The sequence below is a fragment of the Colossoma macropomum genome, unplaced genomic scaffold, assembly GCF_904425465.1.
Source record: "Colossoma macropomum unplaced genomic scaffold, Colossoma_macropomum, whole genome shotgun sequence".
NCBI lineage: Eukaryota > Metazoa > Chordata > Actinopteri > Characiformes > Serrasalmidae > Colossoma > Colossoma macropomum.
In genome coordinates this window covers 7,948,623-7,958,549 of record NW_023494793.1, presented here as the reverse complement: position 1 = coordinate 7,958,549, position 9,927 = coordinate 7,948,623, and the positions used below count along the sequence as shown (strand labels likewise).

Genomic DNA, 9,927 nt, shown 5'->3' with positions numbered 1-9,927 from the left:
ATTTGTTTCACATACTGTGCAGCACTAGGCTCAATCATGCTCTCTTTGTAATAAGAGTATTGATGATAACCATGATACACTTAGTAAAGTGTATTGTGTTGTAATATAACAATTTATAGAGATACACAATGATGTTGGGAATTATATTTGTATTGGCCACTAGATTTTACAAATTTTTCAAATCAATATATGATGACATACCTATTCTAAAAATAGCTAAAATGCCTGCATTTCATTACTTTTACTACATTTGTAAACCTCTAGATATATTACATTTGCCTGTAATGCTAATCTAGAATGATTTAATCAATATTCCTACATTCTATAAATGTTTATGTATCAGCATCGGCCCACTGCATCCCTAATAATTTATCGCAATAACAATTAATATTGCCATTTTGCCCACCTCTACATGAAGCACTGCATCTCAGAAGACCATGCCGCATTAACACAGTTGTTAGATATCATCAGAAGTGTGAATTTAACCAGCTTTTATTTCTACAGTAAAAACACATAAATTCAACATAGTAGCAGCACCACTGGATGACATGTACATACTGTTTGTACATAGATCTGGGTTTCTACTTGCCCTTTTCTACCCAGGCAAAGAAATTACATCTAGCCTCTGGATTGGATGCATGACCTTGAGGGCGGGCACATACAAAAAACTGCCGGCCCAAATTAGGCCCCGCTTTTTTCACAGTTCGCAGCACACAGGGCTCGTTGTGTTCCTTACACAGTGGCGGCTGGGGTGGTCCACGCAAAACTGCTTTCCAAAAGTCAGGACACTTTCCTTTCTTAGAGTCCTTTGTCTCTTGATGGCTTGTGGCTTTGATTTGGATATCATCCTCACAACCTGGTCCTTCAGTATTTAGCCTGGTCTCCTCAGTGTCCTCTCTGACCTCTGTGAGGCAGTCGGTAAGCATGTCATGGGTTACATTGTAGTCCGTAACATCGTTTGGTTTAGGTTTGTGGATGTCAGGCCCAGAGTCTTCACTTATTAGGCTGCTGCAGTTAGCTGGTTTTGCCCTTATCATGAAGCTCTGGCTGGAAGGTATTTCAGGGCTCGGTTTAGGTTTAAAGAAGGCCAAAAGGCTACCCTGAGGTTTATTTGCAGTTTTAACTTGTTTGCTTCGTTTCCCCTTAAAGGCAGATGACTCCGGAGGTCCATCTGAAGTTCTTTTCTTCCCTGCACTCATCCCCTCTGCTATAGGACCGACGTTCTCACGAATCTCCCCAGCCTCCTGAGATCCAGGTAGACTTTCTGCAATGTCGCTGGAAACGTTTTGTTGCTCAGAAACTTTAACAAAAAAGCGTGAAAGTTTCTGCTGCCTTCCGGCAAACTCGGGCATGTAGCGGGTGCACAGAGACGGACACTTGGGACTGGGTATGAGGGTACAGCTTAGCTGTGCCCACACGGGGCAGTGATCAGAACCCTCCACCTCAGGCATTATATCTGCACTCAGGAAGCTTTTCTCCACCAGTGAACAACTGCCAAAGATGTAGTCAATGCGCGTGCCATAATTGGTCTGCCTGGCGCCTGTAAGCGTAGACCAGCATGTGAAGGCGTTTGCACGGGTTGGATGGAAATGTCGGAAGGTGTCCACAAACTTCCCACCGGCCATACATTTCGGAGAGGTCTCGGAATCTTCCACCTCTTCTTCATTTCCATTTTCTGCTGACCCAAACAGAAAGCTGTCCAGCCACTTTCTGCCTGGATTGTCCTCAAAGTTATCCTGGGTGACATGACAAACATAATAAACATAAACATTCTGAGAGATATAAGAACATTAATTTCAATGGCTATGATGTGGCCAACAACAAAGAAACAATTCTAAGTGTTTACACCAATGACTAGGTTATTACATTTTGTTCTTAGGACAGTATGGGCCTGTGTCCATAATCATTTTCAAATGCTATGAATACCTCTGAATGCAAGACGACTACGGCTATATAGTACGGAGTACTCAGACACTTACCACATCATCGGGGTCACAGTGGTCTATGGGCCGGTGAGATGTGTTGATGTCCCCCAAAATGATCACATGACTTGAAACAAAAAAAGCAATTAAACAATCCAAATGAAAACTAATGAAAACAATGCTAATCTAGAGAAAGCTAAGCCAGAAAACACTCTGTTTAGATTAAATTATCAGGAGATTTCTGTAATACATTTTTATTCTCCTCTGTGATCAAAACCTTGCATCTGGATAGCAACAAGGTTACCATGAGACATGCAAGCTTCTAGTGGGTTGTATTTTCTACAAACTCAGAAGTTTGTGTCACACTTGGTCATATGATCTTAAAAAAAAACATAGGACACTGAATCATTTACAGTTCTATTTATTAATTTGTCAACTTTTAAAACAAGATGTTTATGGCGTTAGTGATACAACTGGTCATTACTTGTAGAGAACTGAAATGTGAAGACATTGCGTATATGTGAATATAAAGATTTTTTTTATTTATAATAGTTTGCATCCATTGTTTCATGATTTAAGAAAAAGTTCAACAAGTATATGCACTGTAGGAGACCAAATGTGCATCAAGTTCTAGTGAAGACTAGTGAAGCGCTCTCACCCACTTTAACACTAATAAGTGAATGTCATGCTCACCTCCCAGGCCCCTCAATGGTCTCAGCTCTGCTCTGGAGGAGCTTGTAGAACTGCAGCTTGAAGAGCTTCCTCTCTGGCTTTTCTGGATCTGCACGTGGGCAATACACATTAATGACAGTCAATGTCTCTGATCCTTCTTCTCCCCTGCAGGAAACACATCAACATGCAAACAAATTTCAGACTTGTGGCAGTCAGTAGATATTCAATGCAAATCAGCTGAAATGACAGTAAATGGGTGATAAAAACAAAATTTTATGAGAACACAAACTGTTTCCCCTGAAAGCTTACATAAATTTGTGCTGAGTTATGACAGCCCTTCCTTCACTGTCTAGTGACTGCAACTCCTCGGTGGAGAATGCACCTTGGTCACCATAGCAACCAACAGCATCTCCATTGCTGGCAAGAAGACCCGTCAATCCTTCTTCAGCAGCAAAAGGTGTAGCAGCGTCTTTACAAAAGGTTGCAACTCCTGTACATTTAGCATTGCAAAGTGAAGAAAAATAATGGAAAATAAAACACGATTCAAATCTAGTAATGCCAGACAGCTGAACACTCCACAGAACTCATGACCCATACCCATTACATACACAATAAATCTGATGGTTTTACCAAAATTAACTTAATCTGAATGAATACCATTACTGCACTAAATATTATGTTTAGCAAAGGACCCATATTTGTTTCATTTGCTTTTTTTTTACTGATTTAGAAAGCATCAACTTCTTAAAGGGTCCCAAAACACCCAAATCTACCTTATATTATAAACAAATAGGGGCACAGCATAAAATATACAACAAAGCATTTATTAAGCCATGCCTTTAGGACTGATATATGTAAATGACCTATGTTCTGACTGGCTGCCCTGCATTGTGCCTCATTCAAAAAGCAGCCTGAACTGAAACACCCCTTATAACTTCAGTAAGAATGGGCAGGGCTACTGCAAAGAAATATTATGGTAAACCATTATTGTACATACTTGCATGCATCTATATAGAACCCTTTTGCATGCTTAAATTCTTAGGTTCTTTGCATGGTGAAATGGAGAATGCGTTGCATATGGTTCTATATGGCATCAAAAAGGGTTCTGCTATTGGTACAATGTCAAGCTTGTCACAATAGAAGAACCATATAGAACCACTGTCAAAAAGGTTCTATACAGAATCATATACAACACATTCTTCATCAATTTGAAAAACCATTGCACCAAGCACGCAAAAGGGTTCTATACAGAACTCACGGTTCTAAATAGAACCACTGCCTCCCCGTAAGAACCCTTGAAGAACCATCTTTCTTTAAGAGTGCAGTACAGTGCATGCACATGAGTACTCAATCCCCTCAGCAGCTGCTTAACCAACCCGAGTAGCCACTGCGTCCTCGACTGAAACTGAAGTAGGAGCTGTAGCCGTCTACAATCGCGGTCCTCTCATCCAGCAGGTCGCCTAACGGAGGGAGAGATTTATCAGCGTCTCTACTCACATGTCTAACAGCGTGCAGTTAGCTAACAGTCTGAGGCTTCAGGACCTCCTTACAAAAGAGACCACTTACGGGTGACTTTTGTTTCCTGAACGCAGATTATGTCGGCGTCGAAAGAGTCGAGCGCCTTCTTGATGCCATTTTTAAAAGTTCTTATGCCGTTTATATTCCAGGTGACAATCTTCATGACTGTCTAGGCGCTGTGGACAGTTTTAGCCACTTTGCCATTAGCCTCCAGGAGCGCGCAGGAAGAGCTACCCGCAGCTCTCGCGAGATAAAAATAAGGCGCGCGCTCTCATTGTCGTGACGAAAAAGCGGGTTATTGTTTTATGCGTTTATTTGAAAAAAGACACAAATTTAAGTGACTATACATGAACGACTGGGGCGAATCGCCGGTCAATTCATTATAATGAATGAATAATTAATAATTTTTCGGTCCTCTCTCCAAAGCTAGAGCTGTAAAGCTTTAGAGCTTGTGGTGTGCAGGATGGTTGGTGTAGCTTGAAAACTCGTTCTGTTGCCAACCAGTCGACTTCTTTACACATTCTTGAATATTAAAAAGGTGAGATGTCAGCGTGTTTGGTGAAATCAGATTTTAAATTATGATTACGTTCAAAACAATATTGTCAATGAGAACAGACGCTGAATGACAAGCACCCTAATTCATGATAGTTAAACCCGATTGGCTTCTGTCACTCAGATGAAGTTTATTCATAATACTTTATCTGATGTCCCACTTTTGCTGAATTCACCCCAGTGAATCTGAAGGCTCTATAGCTCAATCCTAATCCTGGAGATTTACCATCCCGCAGATTTCAGCTCCGATCCTAATCTAACACTCCTGATCCAGATAATGAGGACCTTCAGGAGCATCTGAATATTGCAGTGGGTGGTGGGTGTTTCACACAGCAGGATTTCTCAGTTTAGCCAGGTAATTTAAGCCCATACTCAAGTCTGCCGAATAGGAAAAGAGCTGAATAACATTCCAATTGGACAGCCCTTATCGTTTGGCTTAAAGGGGAACTCCACCAATATTTCAACATTTTTGCATAAGTAAATGCTAAACATGTAAACAAAATCATTCAGATTGGTTTGGTGCGAAATGCTCCGTTAGTCAGAATTGGAACCAGACATCTAAGGAGATTAACGTCTCTAAAAGCTCCCTCACAGAAAGTTGTAACAGATATTATTTTAGGGTAGTTTTGTGTTTTAATCCATTTATTTATATATATTTATATCTACTCAAGATGAAGGGATACATAAAAGGTGTTTTATGACAAAATAGTCCCTGAACTTATTTTTTCCGATTGCCCATTATTGTACTATCATGAATGTTACATTAAACTCAGAAGACAGGTGTAGGTTCTAGTGATTCTGGATAGTAAATAAAATGGCTATATGCATTGTAGACACCAGATCTCCTGGTTCCTGTCACACCCACTGTAAAGAAATCTGAATCTGTATGTTTATCTGCAAATGAATCATTTCACATCAAACCACTCTGAATGGCTTTGTTTATATCTTAGCCACTGGATTAGACAGAAATAAAAAAAAATATCAGTGGAATTTCCCTTTATTTGGCTAACTGAGAAATCCCTGGAGGCCCACTGCCCTGTACTTTTTAGTGTTTTCCCTGCTCCCAACACACCTGATCCAACTAATCAGCCCATTATTTAGGTAAAGTGGGTGTGCTAAAGTGCAATTCCACCACTTTTTCAGCTTTTAGAGAAATTAAACTCTTCATCTGACAGGGTTCCCTAGAACAAAGCATTTCACACCAAACCAAATCAGAATGAATGACTTTGTGTACATCTCAACTATTTAACAATATAGAATTTTTGAAAAAATTGGTGGAATTCACCTTGAAGCAAAAACACTAAAATATGCAGGGTAGTGAGCCTCCAGGACCAGTGTCGAGAAGATTACCAAAAGAAGAATGAGCTAGATAAGTGTTTCCCAACCCGGGTCCTGTCCCGGAGACCCACTGCCCTGTTTTCTAGAGTTTTCTCTGCTCCCAACACACCTGATCCAACTAATCAGTCATTAACAGCCCATTATTGAGTTAACGTGGCTGTGGTAAGGCAGGGAAAGCACTAAAATGTGCAGGACACTGGGCCTCTAGGACCAGGGTTGAGATACGCTGAGCTACATGAATACTATAAGCATAAAATGCAGTTGTATAATTTGGTAAGCCTCTGAATCTTTATACCATATTTGCTGGCTCTAGCCTGGAATTCACGAAGCATCATAAAACTTTCAATGAGAGTGGAAGGATGAAAGAAAAGATATCAGGATTAGATATCGCTTTGGGTCAACAGTTAAATCTGAATACCAAATTTGATGGCACTGCTTTGAAAATTCAAGTAGTATCAAACCCAATGATTTCTACTGGAGGATGGAGGTATGGAAAAAGAATTGATTAAAGAGGCATGTAGAAAAACAAAGAGGTATATACATACATTAGGACAGCTTAACTAAGTATACCAACTTTTGTGGTTCTAACTTGTAAACTATAAAACCAAGGAAATATTGAAATATATTTTGAAGTTTGTGGAGGGAAATGGATGGACAGAGGGAAAGAAAGAGGAATGTGATTAAATGAGCTTTCAAAAAAGGACAAGCAACATGAGTGGGCAAAGGATGAAGGTTTCTTAAAGTTAGAAAAGTCCTACCAAGCTTATAGTGTAATGAAAATAAAATGGAGGTTAAATGTAACTTTTGGGACAAATAAATTCAAAGCCAACTGCTCTTGTTTAAAAAAATAAAATGTCTACTTTGCAAAAGATGTCTGCTTTGATGAGCTTACACTGAGAATGGGAATAATTAAACCTCCCAAAAGGATACATGCACAAAAATAGACAGATTCTGCCCCACTTGCTCTTATCAGTCTTGATCTCAGTGTTTACTGGAAGGAAGGGTTTGTACACTCTCCGTGCAGTGGTGGATGACCAGAGGAGTCAGTGTTACGTGTTCGCATGTACAGTCGCACACTTTACTCACCGCTGCTGCCCCAAATTAAACAACAGGATTTTACTGCTGGGCCGAGACACACTGCTTCAGACCTGGTGATCGTTACCAAACCTACAGGTACATGTTCATACATATCTTTCATTTATATAATTAATTTCATCCATAGAAAATTTTGTAAATAATTTGTGTGTAAATAAGCTACAGTCTACAGTGTCAACTTCCACACATATGTATGTAATAAATATAGAAGTGATCATTCTTCTTGTTTTAATTAGGGTGAACAGAAAAACATTTCAACCTTTTTAAATATATGTTCTTCTACAGTACATGAAAATTTTCAGATGGCGTGCTCCTTTATAAAGTATAGCACGATCTACACGAGTGATAGTCCAAGACTTTCAAAGTGGTCTAACGGAAAGCAAAAAAGATGAAATGTATTTTTCTTTTTAAATCTAGAATGGAGATCAAGGTGTCTGTTGAAGGAGTCCAACGCATCGTTTGTGGAGTCACAGAAAAGACCACGTGTCAAGAAGTAGTCATTGCTTTAGCCCAAGCTCTGGGTAAGTGAATGGCGGCTTCTTCAAGAAATAAGCATCTCAAGTAAGAGCACTAAAGAAAGACCACTAAAGAAAGACCAACAGGGTAACTTGTGGGAGGACGAACTCCTGCTCTTACTTTTCCCCTGATGTAATGATGACAAACATTGAAATTTATTGAACCCCTATGGTATAATTAGTACTGAAATTTAATCTGGATCTCCATGTTGCTGAGATTTTTTGGGGTCAATGGATCTATTTTTTGTCACTGAAAAAGTAAATTATAATAATAATCTAATTATACAAATGTTATGTAATCTTCAGTAATGCTACGTGGGGTCCTCAGGTGTTTTAGGTCTTAAAACCCTAATGCAGTTAGACAAAAATCAAATGGTGTTTCTTAATTTAAATATGTATTCCTGCCTCATCTTCAGAGATGTACCCAACACAAGAAAAAAAGTTTGTTGCATGCTTGTACCATGTCACCAGGTCACAGCAAAATACAGCAATGATTTTATTGACTTGTGCAATATCAAGCCAATCTACATGAATTAGGGGTTTTTGTCTTCTCCCACAGGGCGCACTGGACGGTACACTCTGAGGGAGAAGTTCAAAGAGTATGAGCGCAATGTGACTCCTGATGAGCAACTGCTGGAGTCTCTGGAGAAGTATGGTCAACAAGCCAGGGAGGTCCAGCTCACCCTGCAGCATTTAGGGCCCTCTCTAGGGGACTGGACAAACAAGCCACGGGCTCAGTTGAGACGGGCTGAGGGTGGGGGAAGGGTGCGGAGAGGCAGCGGTGTAACCAGCCTATATCGGCAGAGTCTGCCACCACTGTCCCGTCTACGGCTCCACTCTGAGCCACCCCCCGAAGAAGTGAAGAGACCAAAAAGGAAATCGCTGACGCTAATGGAGGAAGCGTGGGGTTGGCTAGAGAATCTGGGAAGGGGTGGGAAGCAGCAATTAGGACATGATAAGGGGAAAAGCAAGGAGGACGATAAAGGAGATGGCCCTAGGGATAAAGCGGTGGTTAAACTGGGCAAAATTCCTCCAGACTCTGGGGAACGACAGGGAAGAGACAAGAAAGAGAAAAACAAAACTGAAAACCAGAGCATAATCGGTTGCCTTAGAAAACACAGAAGAGAGGATAATGAAAATGAGATATGTGGAATAAAAGAGGGTGAACAACATAAAAGTCATCAAAAAGATCAAGGCTTTGATACTCCGGATCAAGATGGAGTAACTCAGCCACAAGACAAGTCCTTTAAAACAGGGAGGGACGAGGCAGCAGAACTGAGAAGGTTGATCATCCAAAAACAGGCTAGTCTGAGAGAACTTAAGCTCAAAACCAATTTGGTTGATGAGCAGATTGGCCAGCTTGAAACACAACTTGCAGAAAAGCAGTCAATTGCAGAGGATTCTGAGGATGAGGAACAACTTGAGTTCTGGCGCAATGAACTGAAGGCGGAAGAGGGGTACGAGAAAGACTTGCAGAGGCAGTTCCTAGAGCTGAAGGAGAAAGCTGCAGAGTGCAAAACCAAGTTAGAAGAATATAAACACAAGTTGCAGCGAATGGACCTCACAAACCTGAGAATTTCTCAGTGCAAACAAATGCCAGAGCCACATGATGAGGCCCCTGTCAAGATGGCCAAATCACTTGAGCTAGAAGGCTCAGAATCAGCAGGAGAGAACACAGTGGCTGATGACCCAAATGGAGACAGTGAGCAGAATGTGGTCACCAGAGTGGAACCCAAACTCCCTTACGTCTTAGTATCTGCAAATCAGATAGCAGAGTCACAACTAAATGGGCCCTCAGAGCTAAGGGAATGGTGGTCTCGATGGACTGAGGCGCAGAAACCCAACTCAAACTCAAGATCTACGTTGAAAGCTGTACACCGCTCTGAAATAACAATACACCTTGCGAGCACAAGGGTTTAAGAAATTCAAAAAACTGGGTGAAAACTAGGCGACACTATCACAGACTCAAAACTGTTGAAGGGTACTTGTTCTTCAAAAGGCAGCTGCACATTTGCATGCCTAAGTGGTTCTTTGCATAGTCAAAGGGTTCCATTATTGTTAGTAGCCAAAAGAACCCTTTTTGCTAAAAGTGTATAAACTCATCTACAGGCATTCAAATGTTTAACTACCTTGTAAACTCTCTTACCAATGGCAACTAGGGTAGGCTTTGGTTTGAGTTTTTTTTGGAAAAGTTGAATTTGATAGATATTTAGGGGAATGCAAGTTAAAAGTGAGCACCCACAGTGAAGCATCAGTGTTCTACAAATACAAAACCTGTATTTATTGTGTTTGTATTCAGATTCAGAACTGTTAAC

At 40.6% G+C, this 9,927-nt stretch overlaps 2 protein-coding genes across 2 annotated transcripts; one reads left to right on the top strand and one right to left on the bottom strand.

The window, feature by feature from the left end:
* Positions 1–174: 174 nt before the first annotated feature.
* apex2 (APEX nuclease (apurinic/apyrimidinic endonuclease) 2) lies at positions 175–4,366 on the bottom strand. The gene is made up of 6 exons (XM_036578354.1): positions 4,161–4,366; positions 3,971–4,054; positions 2,904–3,084; positions 2,616–2,759; positions 1,980–2,049; positions 175–1,736 (listed from the first exon to the last, which is right to left on the bottom strand). Exons 1-6 carry the CDS (start codon positions 4,273–4,275, stop codon positions 582–584), a joined length of 1,749 nt encoding a protein of 582 aa, XP_036434247.1. The 5' UTR covers positions 4,276–4,366; the 3' UTR covers positions 175–581.
* Positions 4,367–7,515: 3,149 nt separating this feature from the next.
* Positions 7,516–9,625, top strand: rassf11 (Ras association domain family member 11). The gene is made up of 2 exons (XM_036578353.1): positions 7,516–7,618; positions 8,172–9,625. The coding sequence occupies exons 1-2, from the start codon at positions 7,516–7,518 to the stop codon at positions 9,530–9,532; spliced, it is 1,464 nt and encodes a 487-aa protein (XP_036434246.1). The 3' UTR covers positions 9,533–9,625.
* The last annotated feature ends 302 nt before the right edge of the window (positions 9,626–9,927 follow it).